The following is a 26,782-nucleotide window of genomic DNA, read 5'->3' on the forward strand; positions in this document are numbered from 1 at the left end:
AACAGCTATATGCCAACAAATCAGCCAACCTAGAAGAAATGGACAAATTCTTGAATCCCAACCTTCCAAGACTAAGTCATGAAGAAAGAAAATCTGAATAGACCGATCACTAATAAAGAAGTTAAAACAGTAAACAAAAACCTCTACCAAACAAAAGTCCAGGATGATACGGCTTTGCAGGTGAATTCTACCAAACATTCAAAGAAGATTTAATACCTATCCTTCTCAAACTTTTCTAAAAACTTAAAGAGGAGGAAAAACTTCCTAACTGATTTCACAAGGCCAACACTACCCTGATACCAAAACCAGACAAGGACAACACATACCCACACACACACACACACACACACAGTTACAGGCTAATATCTCTGATGAACATGGATGCAAAAATCCTCAACAAGATATTAGCAAATCCAATAAAATACATTAAAAGGATCATACATTGTGATCAAGTGAGATTTACTCCAGGGATGCAAGGATGGTTCAATATGTACAAATCAATCAGTGTATACACCACACATTAACAAAATGAAAACTAAAAAATGCATCATCTCAATAGTTGTAGAAAAAGCATTTGACAAGATTCAATAACCACATATGATAAAAATTCTCAATAAAATGGGTATAGAAGGAAGTACCTCAACATAATAAAGGCCATATATTACAAACTCACAGGCAACATCATACTCAATGGTGAAAAACTGAAAGCTATCCCTCTAAGATCAGGAACAAGAGAAGGATGCCCATTCTCACCACTCTTATTAAACATAGAATTGGAAGTCCTAGCCAGAGCAATTAGGCCATAAAAATAAATAAAATGCATCTAAATTGGAAAGGAATAAGTAAAACTGTCACTATTTGCAGATGATATTATTTTATACATAGAAAACCCTAAAGACTCCATCAAAGAAGTATTAGAAATAATAAACAAATACAGTAAACTTAAAGGGTACAAAATCAACACACAAAAATATGATGTGTTTCTATATGCTAACAATGAACTATCAGAAAGAAAAATTAAGAAAATAATCCCATTTACAATTGCAGCAAAAATAACAAAATACCTAGGAATAAATTTAACTAAGGAGGTGAAAGACCTGTACACTGAAAGGTATAAGGCATTGTTGAAAGAAATTGAAGAAGACACAAATAAATGGAAAGTTATTCCATGCCCATGGGTTGGAAGAATTGCCATTGTTAAAATGCTCATATTACCAAAAGCAATCTAAAGTTTTTGTGCAATCCCTATCAAAATCCCAAGGACAGCTTTCACATAAATAGAACAAAAAATTCTAAACTTTATATGGAACCAAAAAACAAGCTGAAAAGTCAAAGCAATTCTGAGTAAAAAAAGAACAAAGCTGGAGGTATTACATTCCCTGATTTTAAACTATATTACAAAGCTACTGTAATGAAACAGCATGGTATTGGTAGAAGAACAGACACATATATCAATAAAAGAGAATTGAAGCCCTGAAATAAACCCATGCCCACATGGAAAATTAATTAATGACAAAGGAGCAAAGATCACAGAATGCAGAAAGATATTTTCTTCAATAAATGGTGCTAGGAAAACTGGACAGCCACAAAGAAAAGAAAGAAAGAAACTAGACCACTATCTCACAACATACAAAAAAAATTAACTCAAAATAAAGACAAGTGTAAAGCCTGAAATAATAACACTCCTAAAAGAAAACATAGGGAGTGCATTCTTTGGCATTGATCTTAGTAATATATTTTTTAATATTCTCCTCGCACAAGAGAAACAAAAGCAAAAATAAGCAAATAGGACTATATCAAACTAAAAAGCTTCTGCACAGCAAAGTAAAACTTCCTCAAAAATTGAAAAGACAACCTACTGAATAGGAGAAGATATTTTTCAAATCATATAACTGATAAGGGGTTAATGTTCAAAATATTTAAAGAACTCATAAAACTCAACAACAAAAAACCCCAAACAACCTAATTTAAAAATGGACAGAGTAGCTGTATGGACATTTTTCCAAAGAAGATATACTGATGGCCAACAGGAACATTAAAAAGTGTTCAACATCATTAATTATTAGGAAATGTAAATCAAAGTCCCAATGAGATAGCACATCATGCCCATTAGAAGGGCTATTTTTTAAAAGACAAGAAATAACAGATGTTAGAGAGGGTGTGGAGAAAAGGGAATCCTCATACACTGTTGGTGGGAATGTAACTTGGTACAGCACCTTGGAAAACAGTATGGAGATTCCTCAAAAAATTAAGAATAGAACTACCATACGATCCATGTATTCTACTACAGGGCATTTATATAAATAACATGAAAACACTAATTCAAATAAATATATGCACCCCTATGTTCATCACAGCATTATTTACAATAGTTAAGATATGGAAAAACCTAAATGCTCAGCAATGGATGAATAAAGATGTGATATATGCAAAGGAATACTATTCTGCCATAAAAAGATGAAATACTGCCATTCTCAAAAACATGGATGAACCTTGAGTGTATTACGCTAAGTGAAAGAAGTCAGATGGAGAAAAACAAATAGCAAGTGACTTAACTCGTGGAAATAAACAAAGAGACAAAAAATATCAAAGAAGAAAAAACCAAAATGAACAAATCAAAACAAACACATAAGTAAGAGAAGAGCCATGATTATTATGAATGGTTTTTATGTTCTTGCCCACCATTCCAATATTAGTGGTAACAAACTGGAACAGATTTCTACTTAAATATGTACAACCTCAGAAAGATCTCAAGGTACAAAGTAGTTGAGGTAGAGATGGGTTCAAGATGGCAGAGTAGAAGGATGTGCGCTAACTCCCTCTTACAAGAACACTGGAATCACAACTAACTGCTGAACAATCATTGACAGGAAGACAGTGGAACTCACCAAAAAAGATACCTCACATCCAAAGACAAAGGAGAAACTGCAATGAGATGGTAGGAGGAGCGCAATCATAATAAAATAAAATCCCATAACCGCTGGGTGGGTAACTCACAAACTGGAGAACAATTATACCACAGAAGTCCATCCACTGGAGGGAAGGTTCTGAGCCCCACTTAAAGCTTTCCAACCTGAGGGTACGGCAATGGGAGGAGGAATTCCCAGAGAATCAGACTTTGAAGGCTAGTGGGATTTGACTGCAGGACTTCAACAGGACTGCAGGAAACAGAGACTCCACTCTTGGAGGGCACACACAAAGTAATGTGCACATCAGGACCCAGAGGGAACGAGCAGTGACCCCATAGGAGACTGAACCAGACCTACCTGCTAGTGTTGGAGGGTCTCCTGCAGAGGCGGGGCCAGCTGTGGCTCACCATGGGGACAAGGACACTGGCAGCAGAAATTCTGGGAGGTACTCCTTGGCATGACCCCACCCAGCGTCTGCCATTAGCCTCAGCAAAGAGCCGGGTATGCTCCAGTGTTGGGTCTCCTCAGGCCAAACAGCCAACAGGGAGGGAACCCAGCCTCACCCATCAGCAGACAAGCAGATTAAAGTTTTACTGAGCTCTGCCCACCAGAGCAACACCCAGCTCTACCCACCACCAGTCCCTCCCATCAGGCAGTTTGCACAAGCCTCTTAGATAGCATCATCCACCAGAGGTCAGACAACAGAAGCAAGAAGAACTACAATCCTGCAGCCTATGAAACAAAAACAACATTCACAGAAAGACGACAGAGAAAATGAAAAGGCAGAGGATGATGTACCAGATGAAGGAACAAAATAAAACCCCAGAAAAACAACTAAATGAAGTGGAGATAGGCAACCATGCAGAAAAAGAATTCAGAATAATGACAGTGAAGATGATCCAGGACGTTGGAAAAAGAATGGAGGCAAAGATCGAGAAGATGCAAGAAAGGTTTAACAAAGATCTAGAAGAATTAAAGATCAAACACCTAGAAGAATTAAAGAACAAACAAAGGGCTTCCCTGGTGGTGCAGTTGTTGAGGGTTCACCTGCCGATGCAGGGGACACGGGTTTGTGCCCCAGTCCAGGAGGATCCCACATGCCGTGGAGCGGCTGGGCCTGTGAGCCATGGCCGCTTAGCCAGCGCGTCCGGAGCCTGTACTCCACAGCGGGAGAGGCCACAGCAGTGAGAGGCCCACGTACCACATACACACAAAAAAGAACAAACAAAGAGAGACGAACAATACAATAACTGACATGAAAAATACACTAGATGAAATCAATAGGAGAATAATGGAGGCAGAAGAAACGATAAGTGACCTGGAAGACAGAATGGTGGAATTCACTGCCGCAGAACAGAATAAAGAGAAAAGAATGAAAAGAAATGAAGACAACATAAGAGACCTCTGGGACAACCTTAAACACAAAAACATTTGCATTACAGGGGTGCCAGAAGGAGAAGAGGGAGTGAAAGGAACCAAGAAAATATTTGAAGAGATTATAGTTGAAAACTTCCCTAACATGGGAGAAGAAATAGCTACCCAAGTCCAGGAAGTGCAGAGAGTCCCATACAGGATAAACCCAAGGAGAAACTCCCCAAGACACACAGTAATCAAACTTACAAAAACTAAAAACAAAGAAAAATTACTAAAAGCAACAGGGAAAAATGACAAATAACATAGAAGGGAACTTGCATAAGGTTAACAGCTGATTTCTTAACAGAAACTCTACAAGCCAGAAGTGAGTGGCATGATATACTTAAAGTGATGAAAGGGAAGAACCTACAACCAAGAATACTCTACCTGGCAAGGATCCCATTCAGATTCGACAGAGAAATCAAAAACTTTACAGAAAAGCAAAAGCTAAGAGAATTTAGCACCACCAAACCAGCTGTACAACAAATGCTAAAGGAACTTCTTTTTTTTATATTATTTTTTTTATTAGTTTCTGCTTTATAATAAAGGAACTTCTTTAAGTGGGAAACACAAGAGAAGAAAAGAACCTACAAAAACAAACAAAAAACAATTAAGAAAATGGTAATAGGAACATACATATCAATAATTACCTTAAATATGAATGCATTAAATGCTCCAACCAAAAGACACAGGCTCACTGAATGGATACAAAAACAAGACACATATATATGCTGCCAACAAGAGACACACATCAGACCTAGGGACACATACAGATTGAAAGTGAGGGGATGGAAAAAGATATTCCATGCAAATGGAAATCAAGAGAAAGCTGGAGTACCAATACTCATATCACAAAAAATAGACTTTAAAATAAAGAATGCTACAAGAGACATGGAAGGACACTACATAATGGTCAGGGGATCCGTCCAAGAAGAAGAGATAACAATTATAAATATATACACACCTGATATAGGAGCACATCAATACATAAGGCAAATGCTAACAGCTATGAAAGAGGAAATCAACAGTAACACAATACTAGTGGGGGAATTTAACACCCCACTTACACCAATGGACAGATCAACCAGACAGAAAATTAATAAGGAAACACAAGCTTTAAATGACAAAATAGACCAGATAGATATAACTGATATTTATGGGACATTCCATCTGAAAACAGCAGATTACCCTTTCTTCTCAAGTGCACATGGAACATTCTCCAGGATAGATAACATCTTTGGTCACAAATCAAGCCTTGGTACATTTAAGAAAATTGAAATCTTATCAAGCATCTTTTCTGACCACAAGGCTATGAGATTAGAAAAAATTACAGGGGAAAAAGATGAAAAAAAAAAGAAACACACACACATGGAATCTAAACAATTACTAAATTACTAAATATCCAAGACATCACTGCTGAAATCAAAAAATACCTAGAGACAAATGACAATAAAAACACGACGATCCAAAACCTATAGATGCAGCAAAAGCAGTTCTAAGAGGGAAGTTTATAGCAATACAATCCTACCTCAAGAAACAAGAAAAATCTGAAATAAACAATCTAACCTCACACCTAAAGTAACTAGAGAAGGAAGAATAAACAAAACCCAAAGATAGTAGAATGAAAGAAATGATAAAGATCAGAGCAGAAATAAATGAAATAGAAACAAAGAAAACAATAGCAAAGATCAATAAAACTAAAAGCTGCTTCATTCAGAAGATAAACAGAATTGATTAACCTTTAGCCAGACTCATCAAGAAAAAGAGGGAGAGGACTCAAATCAATAAAATTAGAAATGAAAAAGGAGAAGTTAGAATGGACACCATAGAAATACAAAGCATCATAAGAGAGACTACTACAAGCAACTGTATGCCAATAAAATGGACAACCTGGAAGAAATGGACCAATTCTTAGAAAGTATAACCTTCCAATCCGAACCAAGAATAAATAGAAACTATGAACAGATAAATCACACGTAATGAAATTGAAACTGTGATTAAAAATCTTCCAACACAAAAAACTTAAGGACCAGAATGCTTCACAGGTGAATTCTATCAAACATGTAGAGAAGAGCTAATACCCATCCTTTTCAAACTCTTCCAAAAATTTTCAGAGGAAGGAACACGCCCGAACTCATTCTACAAGGCCACCATCACCCCGATACCAAAACCAAAGATACTACAAAAAAAAAATTACAGACCAATATCACTGATGAAGATAGATGTAAAAATCCTCCACAAAATACTAGCAAACAGAATCCAATAACACATTAAAAGGATCATACACCATGATCAACTGGGATTTACCCCAGGGATGCAAGGATTCTTCAATATATGCAAATAAATCAATGTGAAACACCACATTAACAAATTGAAGAGTAAAAACCATATGATCATTTCAATAGATACTGAAAGAACTTTTGACAAAAGACAACACCTATTTATGATAAAATACTAGCCAGAAAGTGGGCATAGAGGGAACCTACCTCAGCATAATAAAGCCATGTACAACAAACCCACAGGAAACATCATTCTCAATGGTGAAAAACTGAAAGCATTTCCGCTAAGGTCAGGAACAAAACAAGGATGTCCACTCTTGTCACTATTATTCAACATAGTTCTGAAGTTGTAGCCATGGAAATCAGAGAAGAAAAAGAAATAAAAGGAATACAAATTGGAAAAGAAGAAGTAAAACTGTCACTGTTTGCAGATGACATGGTGATATACATAGATAATCCTAAAGATGCCACCAGGAAACTATTAGAGCTAATCAGTAAATTTGTTAAAGTTGCAGGATACAAAATTAATGCACAGAAATCTCTTGCATTCCTATACACTAATAATGAAAAATCAGAAAGATAAAATAAGGAAACACTCACATTCACTATTGCAACAAAAATAATAAAATACTTAGGAATAAACTTGCCCAAGGAGGTAAAAGACCTGTACTCAGAAAACTATAAGACACTGATGAAAGGAATCAAAGATGACACAAACAGGAGAGATATACCATGTTCTTGGATTGGAAGAATCAATCTTATGAAAGTGACTATACTACACAAGGCAATCTACAGATTCAATGCAATCCCTATCAAATTACCAATGGCATTTTTTACAGAACTAGAACAAAAAAATTTAAAATTTGTATGGAGACACAAAAAACCCCAAATATCCAAAGCAGTCTTTAGGGGAAAAAAATGGAGCTGGAGGAATGAGACTGACTTCAGACTGTATTACAAAGCTATGGTAATCAAGACAATATGGTACTGGCACAAAAGCAGAAATATAGATAAATGGAACAGGATAGAAAGCCCAGAGATAAACCCATGCACTTCACGGCATGCCTCGGTCTGGTGCAATGTCACGCCACCCACTGCTGCCGCAGGCTGGCCCCGCACTCCGTGCCCCTCACTCCCCGCGGCCTGAGTGAGCCAGAGCCCCCCAAATCAGCGGCTCCTTTAAGCCCGTCCTGTCTGAGGGAAAAACAGATGCCCTCCGGCAACCTACACGCAGAGGTGGGGCCAAATCCAAAGCTGAGACCTGGGAGCTGTGAGAACAAAGAAGAGACAGGGAAATCTCTCTGTGCAGCCTCAGAAGCACCGGATTAAAGCTCCACAATCAACTTGATGTGCCCTACATCTGTGGAATACATGAATAGGCAACAAATCATCCCAAATTGAGGAAGTGGACTTTGAGAACAAGATTTAAGATTTTTTCCCTTTTTCTTCTTTTTACAACCAATTATACCAAATTGAGGAGGTGGACTTTGAGAGCAAGATTTATGATTTTTTTCCCCTTTTTCTCTTTTTGTGAATGTGTATGTGTATTCTTCTGTGTGAGATTTTCTCTGTATAGCTTTGCTTCAAACATTTGTCCCAGGGTTCTATCTGTCCGTTTTATTTTTTTAATTTTTTTTAATAATTACTTTTTATTTTAATAACGCTATTATATTTTATCATGTTTTATTCTATTTTACTTTATCGTCTCTCTTTCTCTTTTTCCTACCTTCCCTCCCTCCCTCCCCCTACCTCCTTTCTTTGTTTCTTTCTTTCTTTCTTACCTTCCTCCCTCCCTCCCTCCCTCCTTTCTTTCCTTCTTTCTTCCTTCCTTCCTTTCTTTCTTTCTTTCTTTCTTTCTTTCTTTCTTTCTTTCTTTCTTTCTTTCTTCTTTCTTTCCTGCCTCCCTCCTTACTTTCTGCCCTTCCTCCCTCCCTCCCTCTCTCCCTCCTTTCTTTCTTTCTTTCTTTCTTTCTTTCTTTCTTTCTTTCTTTCTTTCTCTTTCTTCTACTAATTCTTTCTTTCTACTTTTTCTCCCTTTTATTCTGAGCCGGGTATGTGAAAGGCTCTTGGTGCTGCAGCCAGAAGTCAGTGCTGTGCCTCTGAAGTGGGAGAGCCAACTTCAGGACACTGGTCCAAAAGAGTCCCCACAACTCCACATAATATCAAGTGGCGAAAATCTCCCAGAGATCTCCATCTCAACACCAGCACCCAGCTTCACTCAATGACCAGCAAGCTACAGTGCTGGTCACCCTATGCCAAGCAACTAGCAGGAGAGGAACACAACACCACCCATTAGCAGAGAGGCTACCTAAAAACATAATAAGGTCACAGGCACCCCAAAACACACCACCAGACGTGGACCTGTCCACCAGAAAGAAAAGCTCGAGCCTCATCCACCAGAACAAAGGCACTAGTCCCCTCCACCAGGAAGCCTACACAACCCACTGAACCAACCTTAGATACTGGGGACAGACACCAAAAACAATGGGAACTATGAACCTGCAGCCTCAAAAAAGGAGATCCCAAACACAGTAAGATAAGCAAAATGAGAAGACAGAAAAATACAGAGCAGGTGAAAGAGCAAGATAAAAACCGACCAGACCTAACAAATGAGAGGAAATAGGCAGTCTACCTGAAAAAGAATTCAGAATAATGATAGTAAAGATGGTCCAAAATATTGGAAATAGAAGAGACAAAATGAAAGAAACAGTTAAGAAGGACCTAGAAGAACTAAAGATGAATCAAGCAACGATTAAAAACACAATAAATGAAATGAAAAATACTCTAGATGGGATCAATAGCAGAATAACTGTGCCAGAAGAACGGATAAGTGACATGGAAGATAAAATAGTTGAAATAATTGCTGCAGAGCAGAATAAAGAAAAAAGAATGAAAATAATTGAGGACAGCATCAGAGACCTCTGGGACAACAGTAAACGCACCAACATTCGAATTATAGGGGTTCCAGAAGAAGAAGAGAAAAAGAAAGGGACTGAGAAAATATTTGAAGAGATGATAGTTGAAAACATCCCTAATATGGGAATGGAAAGAGTTAATCAAGTCCAGGAGGCACAGAGAGCCCCATACAGAATTAATCCAAGGAGAAATATGCCAAGACACATATTAATCAAACTGTCAAAAATTAAACACAAAGAAAATGTATTAAAAGCAGCAAGGGAAAAACAACAAATAACACACAAGGGAATCCCCAACAGGTTAACAGCTGATCTCCCAGCAGAAACTCTACAAGCCAGAAGGGAGTGGAAGGACATAATTAAAGTGATGAAGGAGAGAAACCTGCAACCAAGATTACTCTACCCAGCAAGGATCTCATTCAGATTTGATGGAGAAATTAAAACCTTTACAGACAAGCAAAAGCTGAGAGAGTTCAGCACCACCAAACCAGCTTTACAACAAATGCTAAAGGAACTTCTCTAGGCAAGAAACACAACAGAAGGAAAATACCTACAATAATGAACCCAAAGCAATTAAGGAAATGGGAATAGGAACATACATATCAATAATTACCTTAAATGTAAATGGACTAAATGCTCCCACCAAAAGACACAGATTGGCTGAATGGATACAAAAACAAGACCCATATATATGCTGTCTACAAAGACCCACTTCAGACCTAGAGACACATACGGATTGAAAGTAAGGGGATGGAAAATGATATTTCATACAAATGGAAATTAAAAGAAACCTGGAGTAGCAATCCTTATATCAGACAAAATAGACTTTAAAATAAAGACTATTAGAAGAGACAAAGAAGGACACTACATAATGATCAAGGGATCGATCCAAGAAGAAGATATAACAATTGTAAATATGTATGCACACAACACAGGAGCACCTCAATACATAAGGCACATACTAACAGCCATAAAAGGGGAAATCGACAGTAACACACTCATAGTAGGGGACTTCAACACCCCACTTTCACCAATGGACAGATCATCCAAAATGAAAATAAATAAGGAAGCACAAGCTTAAAATGATACATTAAACAAGATGGACTTAATTGATATTTATAGGACATTCCATCCAAAAACAACAGAACACACATTTTTCTCAAGTGCTCATGGAACATTCTCCAGGATACATCATGTCTTGGGTCACAATTCAAGCCTTGGTAAATTTAAGAAAATTGAAATTGTATCAAGTATCTCTTCTGACCACAATGCTATGAGACTACATATCAATTAAAGGAAAAGATCTGTAAAAAATATAAACATACGGAGGCTAAACAATCCACTACTTAATAATGAAGTGATCACTGAAGAAATCAAAGAGGAAATTAAAAAAATACCTAGAAACAAATGAAAATGGAGACAGGATGACGCAAAACCTTTGGGATGCAACAGAGGCAGTTCTAAGAGGGAAGATTATAGCAATACAATCCTACCTTAGAAACAGCTACCAGAAAATTACTAGAGCTAATCAATGAATTTGGTAAAGTAGCAGGATACAAAATTAATGCACAGAAATCTTTTGCATTCGTAAATACTAATGATGAAAAATCTGAAAGTGAAATTAAGAAAACACTCCCACTTACCATTGCAACAAAAAGAATAAAATATCTAGGAATAAACCTACCTAAGGAGACAAAAGACCTGTATGCAAAAAAATTATAAGACACTGATGAAAGAAATTAAAGATGATACAAATAGATGGAGAGATATATCATGCTCCTGGATTGGAAGGATCAATATTGTGAAAATGACTCTACTACCCAAAGCAACCTACAGATTCAATGCAATCCCTATCAAACTACCACTGGCATTTTTCACAGAACTAGAACAAAAAATTTCAAATTTGGTTGGAAAAACAAAAGACCCCGAATAGCCAAAGCAATCTTGAGAACGAAAAACGGAGCTGGAGGAATCAGGCTCCCTGACTTCAGACTATACTACAAAGCTACAGTAATCAAGACAGTGTGGTACTGGCACAAAAACAGAAAGATAGATCAATGGAACAGGATAGAAAGCCCAGAGATAAACCCACGCACATATGGTCAACTTATCTTTGATAAAGGAGGCAGGAATGTACGGTGGAGAAAGGACAGCCTCCTCAATAAGCGGTGCTGTGTAAACTGGACAGGGACATGTAAAATTCTGAGATTAGATCATTCCCTAACACCATACACAAAAATAAGCTCAAAATGGATTAAAGACCTAAATGTAAGGCCAGAAACTATCAAACTCTTAGAGGAAAACATAGGCAGAACACTCTATGACATAAATCACAGCAAGATCCTTTTGGACCCAACTCCTAGAGAAATGGAAATAAAAACAAAAATAAACAAATGGGACCTAATGAAACTTCAAAGCTTTTGCACAGCAAAGGAAACCATAAACAAGACCAAAAGACAACCCTCAGAATGGGAGAAAATATTTGCAAATGAAGCAACTGACAAAGGATTAATCTCCAAAATTTATAAGCAGCTCATGCAGCTCAATAGCAAAAAAAGAAACAACCCAATCCAAAAATGGGCAGAAGACTTAAATAGACATTTCTCCAAAGAAGAGATACAGACTGCCAAAAAACACATGAAAGAATGCTCAACATCATTAATCATTAGAGAAATGCAAATCAAAACTACAATGAGATATCATCTCACACCAGTCAGAATGGCCATCATCAAGAAATCTAGAAACAATAAATGCTGGAGAGGGTGTGCAGAAAAGGGAACACTCTTGCACTGCTGGTGGGAATGTGAATTGGTACAGCCACTATGGAGAACAGTACGGAGGTTCCTTAAAAAACTACAAATAGAACTACCATATGTCCCAGCAATCCCACTACTGGGCATATACCCTGAAAAAACTATAATTCAAAAAGAGACATGCACCAAAATGTTCATTGCAGCTCTATTCACAATAGCCAAAGATGGAAACAACCTAAGTGTCCATCATTGGATGAACGGATAAAGAAGATGTGGCACATATATACAATGGAATATTACTCAGCCATAAAAAGAAACAAAACTGAGCTATTTGTAATGAGGTGGATAGACCTAGAGTCTGTCATACAGAGTGAAGTAAGTCAGAAAGAGAAAGACAAATACCGTATGCTAACACATATATATGGAATTTAAGGAAAAAAAATGTCATGAAGAACCTAGGGGTAAAACAGGAATAAAGACACAGACCTACTTGAGAATGGACTTGAGGATATGGGGAGGGGCAAGGGTAAGCTGTGACAAAGCGAGAGAGAGGCATAGATATATATACAGTACCAAACATAAGGTAGATATATAGTGGGAAGCAGCCGCATAGCACAGGGAGATCAGCTCGGTGCTTTGTGACTGCCTGGAGGGGTGGGATAGGGAGGGTGGGAGGGAGGAAGATGCAAGAGGGAAGGGATGTGGGAACAGATGTATATGTATGACTGATTCACTTTGTTATAAAGCAGAAACTAGTAATAAAAAAAGAACTCATGCACTTATGGTCAACTGATCTATGACAAAACAGGCAAGGATATACAATGGAGAAAAGTTAGTCTGTTCAATAAAATGCTTCTTGGAAAACTGGACAGCTACATGTAAAAGAATGAATTAGAAAACTCCCTAACACCATACAGAAAAATAAAATGGATTAAATACCTAAATATAAAACTGGACACTATAAAACCCTTAGAGGAAAACATAGGAAGAACTATGTAAAGAACTCTTTGACATACATCACAGCAATTTCTTTTTTGCCCCACCTCCTAGAGTAATGGACATAAAAGGAAAAATAAAGAAATGGGTCCTAATGAAACTTAAAAGCTTTTGCACAGCAAATGAAACCATAAACAAGATGAGAAGACAATCCTCAGTATGGAAGAAAATATTTGCAAATGAATCCACGAACAAAGGATTAATCTCCAAAACATGTAAACAGCTCCTGCAGCTCAGTATTAAAAAAACAAACAACCCAATCAAAAAACAGGTGGAAGACCTAAACAGACATTTCTCCAAAGACATACAGATGACCAAGAGGCACATGAAAAGCTGCTCAACATCACTAATTATTAGAGAAATGCAAATCAAGACTACAATGAGGTATCACCTCTCACTGGTTAGAATGGGCATCATCAAAAAATCTACAAACAACAAATGCTGGAGAGGGTGTGGAGGAAAGGGAACCCTCTTCCACTGTAGGTGGGAAAGTAAATTGGTACAGCCACTATGGAGAACAGTATGGAGGTTCGTTAAAAAACTAAAAATAGAACTACCATGTGACCCAGCAATCCCACTATTGGGCATATACCCAGAAAAAAATTCAGAAAGACACATGCACCCCAATGTTCATTGCATCAATATTTACAATAGCCAGGTCATGGCAGCAACCTAAATTCCCACTGACAGATGAATAGATAAAGAAGATGTGGTCCATATATACAATGGAATATCAGTCAGGCATAAATAGGGACGAAATTGGGTCATTTGTAGAGACGTGGATGGACCTAGAGAGTATCATACAGAGTGAAGTAAGTCAGAAAGTGAGAAACAAATAGTGTACATTAATGCATATATGTGGCATCTAGAAAAATGGTACAGATGATCCGGTTTGCAAGGCAGAAATAGAGACACAGATGTAGAGAACAAACGTATGGACACCAAGGGGGGAAAGTGAGTGGCAGGGTGGTGGTGGGATAAAAAAAAAAAAAAAAAAAAAAAAAAAAAAAAAAAAAAAAAAAACCTAAGTAAGAGATTATAAAATCCATTCAATGGAGAATATTTTTAATTGGTAAGATCCTATGCATGATTCTATGTTATTTTAATGAAATTATTAAAGTGAACAATTTCTAGGGAAATATTAAAAAAAATAGTTGAGGTAATTTCTCTTCCCCATGGGATTCCCAAGCACTTACCCTCCCTGTGGTGAGCCAGGGGCCGAGGAGCTGGTCTCTTTACATGGAAAGAGGAGGCTTTAGTGGGCCCATAGCCTGGCACAGGTCCATTGGTGGCCTTTGGTATGGCCTTGGTGCCTCCATCCTGCAGCCTGGATACCAACTTCCCCACATCCACCTCGAGGCAGGATTCCAACTTGCCATCTGAAACAGGCCAGCTTGGGGATTTCCTCCCATGATCTGCTTCCCCACTTCTCTGTATAGGCGTTTTGGGGTGTTGTGTCATCTTAGAGGGTTCTATACTGCTGATGATAGTACCATTTGGTGTTCTGTGTTGGATTTCATCTAGGAAAAGATGGTGCAAAGAGGAAAGATTAATGATAACCTTTGCATACATAATATTGCAAAGTTATACACATATTCAAAGGAGCTATTGTCATGGAACAAATCAATGATATCCCACAAAATCAGTCTCTACCCATTCCAGTTTACGTGGAGTCACAAGTCTCATAAAACAGGGAATTCAATTTATGATCTGAGTATTATTTTCATGACCACAATTCAGCAAAAGCACAATATGCCAAGATACTTTATTTAAAGGGATATGTTAAAAAGGGACTTAAGAGACCCCAACCAATTGTACATTATATTACTTTTAAATAAGGCACCATTTAATCCCTAACTATTTCTATTTCTCTCAAAAGTAATTTATAAAGATCTCTCAAATTTCAAGGTAATACACTTAACAGAATTTAACTTCTCTCTCCATCCTCATAAAGACATCCTCAACTCACCACTTTATGGCTTTCCCTTAGCTTTTGTGGTCTACAATTTCCTGTGACAATAGTATATGCTTTTCAGTTGTCTTGTTTCTTAAGTAAAGCTTTGAGTCTCTAATGAGAGCCAAGGATATTCTCCCTAGAAAAATTAACCTACACAAATACATGTAAAATTTTGAAAACTAATTTTAAGAGATTCATGGAAGCCCCTGAAGCTGTTAATGTACCCCCAATTGAGAACTCCTGCTCTAAGGAAATTATCACCTTCCTTGGTAATAGAAAACCTAGATCAGAGTGTAGTGGTTAAGAACAGAGGTTCTGGGGCTTCCCTGGTGGCGCAGTGGTTGAGAATCTGCCTGCCAATGCAGGGGACACGGGTTCGAGCCCTGGTCTGGGAAGATCCCACATGCCACGGAGCAACTAGCCCCGTGAGCCACAGTTACTGAGCCTGTGCATCTGGAGCCTGTGCTCCGCAACAAGAGAGGCCGCGATAGTGAGAGGCCCGCGCACCGCGATGAGGAGTGGCCCCCACTGGCCGCAACTAGAGAAAGCCCTCGCACAGAAACGAAGACCCAACATAGCCATGAATAAATAAATAAAAATTAAAAAAAAAAAAAAAAAAAAAAAAAATAAAATAAAAAGAACAGAGGTTCTGGTCAGCTAAATGAGACCTGAGAGATATGTCAAACAGTTGTAATATATGGGTCTTATTTGGATCCTGATTTTTTTCAAAAAAAATGTAAAAATAGGAGAATTTGAATACTGACTAGATAGTGATCTTAAGGAATTACTACTTTGTTTAGTGTTCTTTTCTTTTATGTACGATGATGGTATTGAGATTTTGGTTAAAATAGTGTTCTTATCTTTTACAGGTACATATTGAAACATTTATGGATGAAATGACATGATGTCTGAGTTGGGGCAATCGGTAGAGGTATAGATGAAACAAGATTGGGCATGTGGCAAGGATTCTTCAAAAAACACAAATCAATCAATGTGATACACCATATTAACAAACGGAGGGAGAAAAACCATATGATCATCTCAATAGATGCAGAAAAATCATGAAGAAGATGTTCTGGAATTAGATGCTTGCACAAGCTTGTGAACATACTAAAAACCACTGACCTACACTTGAAAAGGGTGAATTTTATGTCATATGAATTATATCTCAGTTTAAAAGAAAGTTAGAAAATCGTCTAGAGTGGGTGATCCCATTGGTGATCTTCTAGCGCAAAGAACTCCTCACACAGAGGGGCAAATTAAGACCGAGAATAGGGAAGTGACTAGCCCAAGTTATTCAGTAAGCTAGTGGCCAAGATGAAATTATATCTCAGGTCTACTAACACCCAGTTCATTCATTTATTACACACATTTATTGAGGATTTATGATATGCTAGATACTATGCTGGTACTAGGGATACAGAGCGAAAAATTTCTGCTGGCATAGAGATTATATTTTCTGGTGTGTATTTGGGGAGATTGTAAATAGACAAATAAATGAGTTTATCCAATTAAAATGAGAGTATGGAACAACAGAGTAGGCATTCAGTGTTCCCTTGTACTTTCTTCTAAATGCCAGATCACCTCCTAAGGAGGTGATCCCTTAAACTGGGTGATCTCTTTCCCTTCATTATTCCCTATACACCCAGCCATTTATTCTACAAGTATTTACTGAACACATGGGATATATAGGAATTGTTCTATAGGCTGGTGATAAAAGTGGATCTGACATTCTAATGGGAAAGATAGATAATAAACATGTGAACAAATAATAGCAAGTGATAGGAATAAAATAAAGCAGTGTAAAAGGATAGAGAGTAATGGAGGAGAAAGATCTATTTAAATAGAGTACTCAGAGAAGGTCTCTATGAAGAGATGTCATTTAGCTGAGATTTGAATGAAGGAGTAAAGTTTGCAAAGTTCTGGAGGAAGAATGTTTAGGACCAAGAGAACAGCAAATATAAAGGCCCTTGGGTAAGTTTGACATGTATAATGAACAGCAAAACCAATGAAATTAGAGCAGAGAGAACAAAGGGTACAGAGAGACAGTGAAGTTCAGAAATGAGATCAGAAAGGTAAGTGAGGACCATATAATGCAGAATAAAATGTAAATTTTCTTCTAAAAATGAAGAGAAGTCACTGGAAATTTGGACCAGAGGGAATGATATGATCTGATTTACATTTTTAAAAGAATATACATCTTACTGGCTGCTGTGGAGAACAAATTATAGTCAGGCAAGAAGAAAAGCAAGGATAATAGTTTGGAAGCTCCTGTAGCCACCCAAGTAAGAGATGATGGTGGCTCTACCAGGAAGGTAGCAGTAGGAATTAGTAGGTTCAACATACAATGTGCACAGAGAGCTAAGAGGAATTGCTGATAGATTAGATGTAAGGTAAAAGGAAAAGAGAGTAATCAAGGATCATCCCAAAGTTCTTGACCTTAGCAATTGGGTGACTGGTACTGCCAATTACTTAGATGAGGGAGACCAGAGTAAGAGTAGATTGAGGAGGAATAGGGAATCAAGAGTATTTGTACACTTTGAATTGGAAATGTCCATGAGTCATCTAAAGAGAGCTGTTGAACAGGGAGTATGAGATGGGAAGAGGGGAGATAGTCCTCCTAGATATATAAATTTGCAAATCATCCTCATATTTAAAAGATATTTAAAACCATGAGACTGAATGAGATCACGCAGGAAACAAATATAGACAGAGATGTGGAATGAGAAAAACAAAACAGAACAAAACAAAACAAAACTCTGGGACCTTCCAACATGTAGAAATTGAGAAGAGAAGGAAAACCAAGAGGAGACTGAAATGGAATGTCTAGTGAGGTAGGAGAGTTTGGTGTCCTGAAAGCCAAGTGAATAAGTGTTCCAAGAAGGAAGAGTCACTAAAACGAAATGCTTCTCACAGGCAGAGTATGATAAGAATAGTGGAGTGGCACATGGAGATTGTTGGTAATCTTGACAAAAAAGGTCTCAACAGAGTAGTGAGGAGAGAGGCCCATTTAGAATGAGTGCAGGATCCATACTAAGCAATTATTCAACTAAATGGCATTTATTTGTTTATCTATCTCTATCTATCTATCATCTATCTATCTATCTATCTATCTATCTATCTATCTATCTATCTCCATTTAGCCTATAAACTCCTTGAGGCCAGGGACTGTCTTAATTCCACCTAGCATGGTACTTAATCCATGTGAGCTGATTTTCTCACCAGCTTTACTGGGATATAATTGACAAATAAAAATTGTATATATTTAAGGTATACAATGTGATGTTTTGATATATGAATACATTGTAAAATGAGTACCACAATCAATCTAATTAACATATCCATCACCTCACATAGTTTTCAATTTTTTGTGGTAAGAATATTTAAGATCTACTCTTTTCACAAATTTCAAGTATACAATATAGCATTATTAACTACAGTCACAATGTTGTATCATATCTCCAGAACATATTCATCCTGAATAACTGAACCTTTGTACCCTTTGATCAAACACCTCCCCATTTCGCTCTCCCCTAAGTCCCTGGCAGCCACCCTCCTACTTTATGCTTCTATGAGTTTGACTTTTTTAGATTCCACATATAAGTGAAATCATGCAGCATTTATCTCTCTGCCCTTATCTCATCTCACTTAGCATAAGGTCCTTCAGGTTCATCCATGTTGTCACAAATTACAAGTTTTCCTTCTTTTGTACCTAAGGCTGAATAATATTCCATTTTTTGTTGTGTGTGCACACGTGCCTGTGTGTGTTTCTGGGTGTGTGTCTATGTATCTCTCACATTTTCTTTATCCATTCATCTGTTGATGAACACTTTGGTACTTCCATATCTTAGCTATTGTAAATAATGCTGCAATGAACATGAGAGTGCAGATATCTTTTCGAGATACTAATTTCATTTCCTTTGGATATATTCCCAGAAGTGAAATTACTGGATCATATGGTAGTTTATATTTTTTCATTGACACTGTTGGTAACTTTTATTCTGTGGGCAACCAAAAAGAAGTAACAAGATCACAAAATATGAAGAACTGTTAATAAGTGGTATGAGTGAAACAAACTAGGGGCAGAGGCAAACATCCAAGGAGAGCCACTTTGGGTGTGGTTAAGGAGGGCCTTCTGGAGGAGGTGGCATTTATCTGAGACCTGAAGCATAAGAATGACCCAGCCATGTGAAGGTGCCGAGGGAGTGTCCAGCAAAGGGGATAGCAGGTCCAAAGGCCTGGATTATGAGGGCATGCTTGAGGTCCTGAAAGAACCTGATATACCTGGAGGATGGGGATGATGCATGTATCAGTAGTTCATTCCTATGTGTTGTTGAGTAGTACTCCATTGTATGCATATACCACAATTTTTTTATTCATTCATCAGTTGATGAGCATTTAGGTTGCTCACAGTTTTTGGCTGATATGAAAAAAAGCTGCTATAAATACTCAAATGTAAGTCTTTGTGAAGCTGTGTTGTCATTTCTCTTGGGTACATACTTAAGAGTGGAGTTGCTGGGTTATGTGATAGCAATTACTTGATTGCTTTTTGTTTTTTTTCCTGTGTATGGGTCATGCTTTCTTGTTTCTTTAGATATGTTTGTTTCTTTAGATATGCTTGTTTCTTTCTTGTTTCTTTCTTGTTTCTTTAGATATCTCATAATTCTTTTATTGAAAACTGGACAGTTTAAGTAATATAGCAACTCTGAAATTCAGATTCTCTCTTCTCCCCAAGGTTTGTTGTTGTTGCTGTTTATTTAGTTATTATTGTTAGTTTGTTTACTGACTTTTTCATCCATTTATGTTAAATCTGTATTCTTTGTTGAGTGTGGCCACTAAAGACACTGCTTAGTTAACCTTGTGGTCAGCTAATGATTAGACAGAGATTGCCTAAGAACCAATATGACTCCCAGGGTTTGCAAAGGGGCTCTGTATCAGTGTTTGAGTATGCCTTGAACAGTCAGCCAGGCAGTTGACAACTCTATATGGTAGTTTATTTTATTTTTATTTATTTTATTTTTTGTGGTACACAGGCCTCTCACTGTTGTGGCCTCTCCCGTTGCGGAGCACAGGCTCCAGACGTGCAGGCTCAGTGGCCATGGCCCACGGGCCCAGCCGCTCCGTGGCATGTGGGATCCTCCCCGGAACCCGTGTCCCCTGCATTGGCAGGTGAACTCTCAACCACTGCACCACCAGGGAAGCCCAGTAGTTTATTTTTAATTTTTTGAGAAACCTACTCACAGCTTTCCATAATGACTGTACTAATTTACATTACCACCAACAGTGTACAAGAGTTCCCTTTTCTCCACATTGTTGTCAACACTTGTTATCTTTTGTCAGTTTTTTGTAATAAATATAATAGGTGTGAGAGGATATCTTGTGGTTTTGATTTGCATTTCCCTGATGATCAATGATGTTGAGTAACTTTCCATGTACCTGTTGGACATTTATTTGTCTTGTTCTGAGAAATGTCTATTTAGGTCCTTTGACCTTTAAAAATTGGGTTATTTCTTTTCTTATTATTGAGTAGTACGAGTTCCTTATGTATTTTGGAATATTAACCCCTTATCAGACATATGATTTGCAAATATCTTCTCCTATTCTGTAGGTTGTCTCCTCACTTTCTTGATTGTTTCCTTTGCTGTGCAGAAGCTGTTTAGCATGATGCAATCACATTTGTCCATTCTGCTTTTGTTGCCTATACTTTTGGGGTCATATCCAAAAAAATCACTTCCCAGACCAGACAATGCCAAGTAGCTTTCCCCCCACATTTTCTTCTTGTAGTTTTACAGCTATAGGTCTTACATTTATGTCTTTAATCCATTTTGAGTTGATCTTTGTACATTGTGTGAGATAAGGATCCAATTTCTCTGCATGTGGATATCCATTTTTCCCAACACCAGGTACTGAAAAGACTATACTTTCCCATTGTGTAATCTTGACACCTTTATCAAAGGTCAATTGATTATAAATGTGTGTACTTTTTCTTGGCTCATTATTCTGTTTCATTTGTCTATATGTCTGTTTTTATGCCAGTGCTATACTCTTTCGGTTACTATTGCTTTGTAGTATATTTTGAAATCATAAAGCCTTCAACTTTGCTCTTCTTTCTCAAGATTGCCTTGGGGTCTTTTATCATGAAGTTTACATAAAACATAGTTATAGCAGTCTGTTTAAAGCTAACAAAGTAACATTGACTACATATAATAACTCTACATTTTAACGACTCCTACCCCTACATTTTATGTTATTGATGTCATCATTTATAACTGTTTAGATTGTGTATCCATTAACAAATTATTGTAGCTATAGTTATTTTTAATACTTTTGTATTTTCACTTTCATACTAGAATTACAAGTGGTTTACACATCACTATTACAGTATTAGAATATTCTGAATTGGGCTATAATATGTTTACCAATTTGTTTTATACTTTCATATGTTTTCATGTTGTTACTGTCCATTTATTTCAACTTGAATACCCTCTTTTAGCATGTCTTATTTATTTATTTAATTGAAGTACAGTTGATTTACAATGTCCTGTTATTTTCAAGAGTACAGCACAGTGATTCAGTTATATATACAGTACAGTGATTCAGTTATATATATATATATATATATATATATATATATATATATATATATATATATACTCTTTTTCAGATCCTTTTCCCTTATAGGTTATTATTAAAAATATTGAGTATATTTCCCTGTGTTATACAGTAGGTCCTTATTGGCTATGTATTTTATATATAGTAGTGTATATGTGTTAATTCCGACCTCCCAATTTATCCCTCACCCACTTTCCCCTTTGGTAACCATAAGTTTGTTTTCTATGTCTGTGGGTCTATTTCAGTTTTGTATATAGATTCATTTGTATCGTTTTTTGTTAGATGCCACATATAAGTGATTTCATATGATATTTGTCTTTCACTCTCTGGCTTACATCACTTAGTATGATATCTTTTAACATTTATTTTAAACCAAGTCTAGTGGTAGTCAACTCCTTCGTTTTATCTCTCCTTCATTTCTGAAGGACTGCTTTGCCCAGTATAGTATTCCTGGTTGGCAGTTTTTTTCCTTTCAGTATTTTGAATATATCAACCCATTCTCTCCTGGCCTGCAAGGTTTCTGCTGGGAAATCTGCTCACAGTATTATGGGGGTTTCCTTTTATTTGACAATTTGCTTTTTTCTTGCTGCATTCAAAATTCTCTTTGTCTTGGAATTTTGAGAATTTTATAACAATGTGTCTTGGTTAAAGTCTCTTTATGTTTAACTTATTTGGGTTTCTTTGGGCTTCATGTTTCCAGATGTTCATTTCCTTCTCCAGATTTAGGAATTTTTCTGTCATTATTTCTTTAAATAAGCTTTGTGCCCCTTTCTCTTTCTGTGCTCCTTCTGAGACTCCCATATGTGTATATTGGTTTGTATACGGTGTCCCATATGTCTCTTAGGTTTTCTTCACTTTTACAATCTTTTTTCTTTCTGTTCCTCTGACTGGATAATTTTAAGTGACCTGTCTGACTGCACTGATTCTTTCTTCTGCTTGTTTGAGTTTGATGTTGAAGCTCTCTACTGAATTTTTCAATGCACTCATTGTGTTAAGCTCCAGAATTTCTTTTTGGTTCTCTTTTTTTATGATTTCTATAACTTTCTTGAACTTCTCATGTATTATTTTCCTGATTTTGTTTAGTTGTCTGAGTTCTCTTGTAGCTCACTGAGCTTCTTTAAGATGATTATTTGGAATTCCTTTTCAGACAGTTCATAGATCTCCATTTCATTAGGATCAGTTCATCGTGCTTTATTTTGTTCCTTTGGTGGTGTTAAGTTTCCATGATTATTCCTGATCCTTGTGGCCTTGAGTGGGTGTTTACCTATTTGAAGAAGCAGGCACATCTTCCTGGCTTTGGCAAGGAAAGCCTTTGATCAGGCAGCACAACCAGAGATTCTGGTTAGGCCACCTGGCAGGCTCCAGAAGTGGGCTTGCTGCTGGAATCCTTGGGTAGGTTGGTCTGGTACATCGGTCAGTAGATGGGCAAGATTTCATCCTGGATCTACAGGGGAGAGCTTGAAGCCTGGGTCCACGGGGTAGCCTGGCACTGAGGCAGACCTGGAGGCTGGATCCACAGGAGGCTGGACTGGACGCTGAGCTGTGGTTACATCCTGGAGACTAGAGCCACAGGGGCCAGCTTGGCATGTAATGGGCCTGGATTCTGGGTCTTCAGGGGCAGGCCTGGAGCCTGGGGCTGCAGAGAATGGCCTAGTGCTGGGGCAGGTCTGGAGCATGGGTTGGTGGAGGCTGGCCTGGAGTCTGGAAAAATGGGAGATGGGTTGGTGCTGGGGTTTACTGGGGTGGGTCTGTTGCTGGGGTCCAAGGTAAAGTTGGGTGCTCATCTCACTCTCCTTCCTCCATGTGGAGGGGATTTCTCCCTGAACTACACTGTGTGAGCTTGGGGAAAAGGTGACATGGGTAATATGAAAATCTCCTTTCTAGCATCTGCATTGTACCTTTTCTTATTTCTGTACTCAACCCAGGTGCTCTGACCTCTCATCTGGATTCCATAGCTTTCATGAAGGTGTTTTCATGCATGGATGGTTGTTTGAATTCATATTACTGTGAAGGGACAAGCACTAGAAACTCCTATTCAGCCATCAGTTCTCTATTTGTATTTAAAATCTCAGAACATTCAGAAAACACATTGCTCACCCATCTCAATGTACTGAGGTACAGATCTAAGAACACCTTGTATCCTTCACTGGTCTGCTAAGGGAAAATGGTAGCTGATTTTACAGGTTCATCTCTGTCCTATCCACTGCCAAAAGAATAATTCACTCTCTGAGTACAAATTTTACAAACCTTGGCTTGCCTGGCCCAGGGCCCAGAAAACGTCTAACTTTTCAGAAAAGATGGTTATGCCTCCATGTCTTCCTTTCAATAGCCTCTTTGTCTCCAATCACTATTAAGAAGCTAAGGGTAAACTTCAGTACTGACCTTCACTTTCATCCAGGGAAGAAGTATAGAAAACTGTCCTTTCCCTCAGCAAGCGCTTCGAAATTGTGATTGGTTTGTGCCTTCTTGCTGTCACTCGAGGTGGAGGAACTGGAGGTGCAGTACTTTCCTCAGGTGGACCTGAATAAATCTGTAGAGGGGGAATATTTCCAGAAAATAATTAGAAAGATCAACTTTTTATATCCCTAATGCTAACTACCAGTTGATGCCCATCAGCATTACACCTAAATTCTGCCATAGCAATTCTAATATGGTTAAAGGAATTGTGGGGATTTTCTTAATCACTCTAGCTACCAGCAAGTGTTTAGAGATCTCCTATCACATTTGAGGTGCAGGACCTGGTACTTCTCAGTGTGGAGGAAAGAATGCAGACAAAAACTGCAACATCAGGAGAGCACCCTTCTATTTATTAGATGGGATGCTGCCCAATACATGGATCATTGAATAAAACAAATTAGACCATTACTTTAAAAAACCTGCAACATCAGTCCTGGATTTCCCACTTACTGCTTGGGAAACTGTAAAAAAGTCACTATTTCCGCCAACAAAACCCATATAAAGGTCATCTCACATCTCTGAGCCTTAGCTTTCTCATCTGTAAATTGGGGGGAACACCACCTATCACAGGGTGTGGTGAGTGAGAATCAAGTGAAAAGGATAGTCAAGGTACATTGTATGGGTAGGGGTGGGGTGTGAAGAATGATAAAAAACACCCACATGCATTCAATATTTCTGAAAAGATACCCCCCACCAAAAACAAAAACAAAAAACACCTGGTTGCATTGTTTGTCCCAAGACAGGACTAATGAGTGGCTAAGGGAAGGATGGAGGAAACTTATTTTTCACCCCTATATCACTTTGATATTTAAAAATTTCATACCATGTATGCATTACTTATTCAAAAAAGACAGGGCAAAAATAAAGTGCCTTGGAAGATATAAAAAGTGCTGGATAAGTGAGGGAGGAGCTGTGATTAGAATTTGTATATAATGTCTCATATGTACTTAAGATCTTCCTGTCCCTGGGGACAATGACCTTTTGGGCAGAGTGAAAATATTTGGGGAAGACACACATATGTGGTGATGGAGGAAGGGTACCAGTGTCCATTGCAATAATGAAATCAACCCCAATGATTAGTGCAAAGAGAAATGTCACAGCCCAATATTCTATCAGGCAAGAGTCAACATAGATTGCACAGTCACCAAACTTACATGAATGGGAACACAAGGCAAGCCTGTGTAAAAGCTGCACAATGATAGAGAACAAGGTAAGAAGAATCATAAGGCAGTATATGTCTCAATGTCTCACGGTATATGGAAAAGAGAATATGACATAGTAGCAAGCAGATGAGCTTTGGGGTCATATATATTTAGGTCATATTTCTGGTTCCAACACCATTAGTAATAATATGCTAAATAGCTACCATTTTGTGAGCACCTGCTTAGGCACTATAGTAGCTATTACAAATATTCCTTGCTATTTATCAAACACACCAGGGACTTTGCACTGAGTGTTTTTTCTACCTGGAGTGCTCTTCCTCCAGATATCCATATAGCTTGCACTCTTGATTCCAGTAGGATTAACGATCAAATATACCCCTCTCAGTGAGTCTTTCCAGGCAAATGTATCAGCATTTTGACATGCTTCCCTCTACCAAGTGCTTCCTAACCCCCGTCCATATTTAACATGTTTTCTTATCGCTTTCTAACATAGTATATTGTATTCTATATTTATTTAGTTTTTTGTTGTCTGTCTCTCCACTCGATTGTATACTATACTGAAATATATCATCGTGTTCACTGCTGTAACTCCAGCAACTAGAAGAGTGACTAGAATTGCTGGGCCAGAAAACAAACACATTTAAAATTCTGGTATAAAAGGCCAAATTATCCTCTGAAAAGACCATAACAGCTACTTTCTCTTCAAGCCAAAATACGGCAAAAGAAATTAGATTTACATCTTCAGCATGAAACAATTAAAAAACTAGAAAAAATGTAACAATGATTCTGAAGGCATTTGAAATCTGGCAATTAAGGACAGTGATCCATGAGGAACAGGAAAAGCAAATGAGGTGAGGTGAGCCCCATGATTGTTCCATGTTAGAGCCTGGAAAGATTCTTTGGGCAATAATACAGGAAGAAGAACCCAGAGCAGCCCAGCAGTCTCCATTAGCTGAAGACACTGTGTTGCAAGTATGAGGAGGACAAGGAAGAGAGAGTTTTCAGAGCGGGGTACCAGAAAGTAGATACCTGCACAGAGAGCTCTGAAGACTTACAGGGCTACGCTTTAAGAATTTAGCTGCATAAAATCAATCAATGTGATAAACCATACTAGCAAATTGAAGGAGAAAAACAATATGATCATCTCAAAAGATGCAGAAAAAGCTTTCAACAAAATGCAACACCCATTTATGATAAAAACCCTCCAAAAAGTAGGCATAGAGAGAACTTACCTCAACATAATAAAGGCCATATATGACAAAACCACAGCCAACATCGCCCTCAATGGTGAAAAACTGAAAACACTTCCGCTAAGATCAAGAACAAGA

General features: G+C 37.7%; 1 protein-coding gene across 2 annotated transcripts in view; it reads right to left on the reverse strand.

Moving 5' to 3' along the window:
• OPHN1 (oligophrenin 1) overlaps window positions 1-26,782 on the reverse strand; it is a gene marked incomplete at both ends in the record, with an annotated part of 648,741 nt that overhangs the window by 13,914 nt on the left and 608,045 nt on the right. For both annotated transcript variants that reach the window (XM_079727359.1, XM_079727358.1), the window contains 2 exons: window positions 14,462-14,785; window positions 24,217-24,364. In XM_079727359.1, the coding sequence (XP_079583485.1) occupies window positions 14,462-14,785; window positions 24,217-24,364 (472 nt within the window). The remainder of the gene's footprint in view (window positions 1-14,461; window positions 14,786-24,216; window positions 24,365-26,782) is intronic.

The sequence above is a fragment of the Hyperoodon ampullatus genome (genome assembly GCF_949752795.1).
Source record: "Hyperoodon ampullatus genome assembly, chromosome: X".
Lineage (NCBI taxonomy): Eukaryota > Metazoa > Chordata > Mammalia > Artiodactyla > Ziphiidae > Hyperoodon > Hyperoodon ampullatus.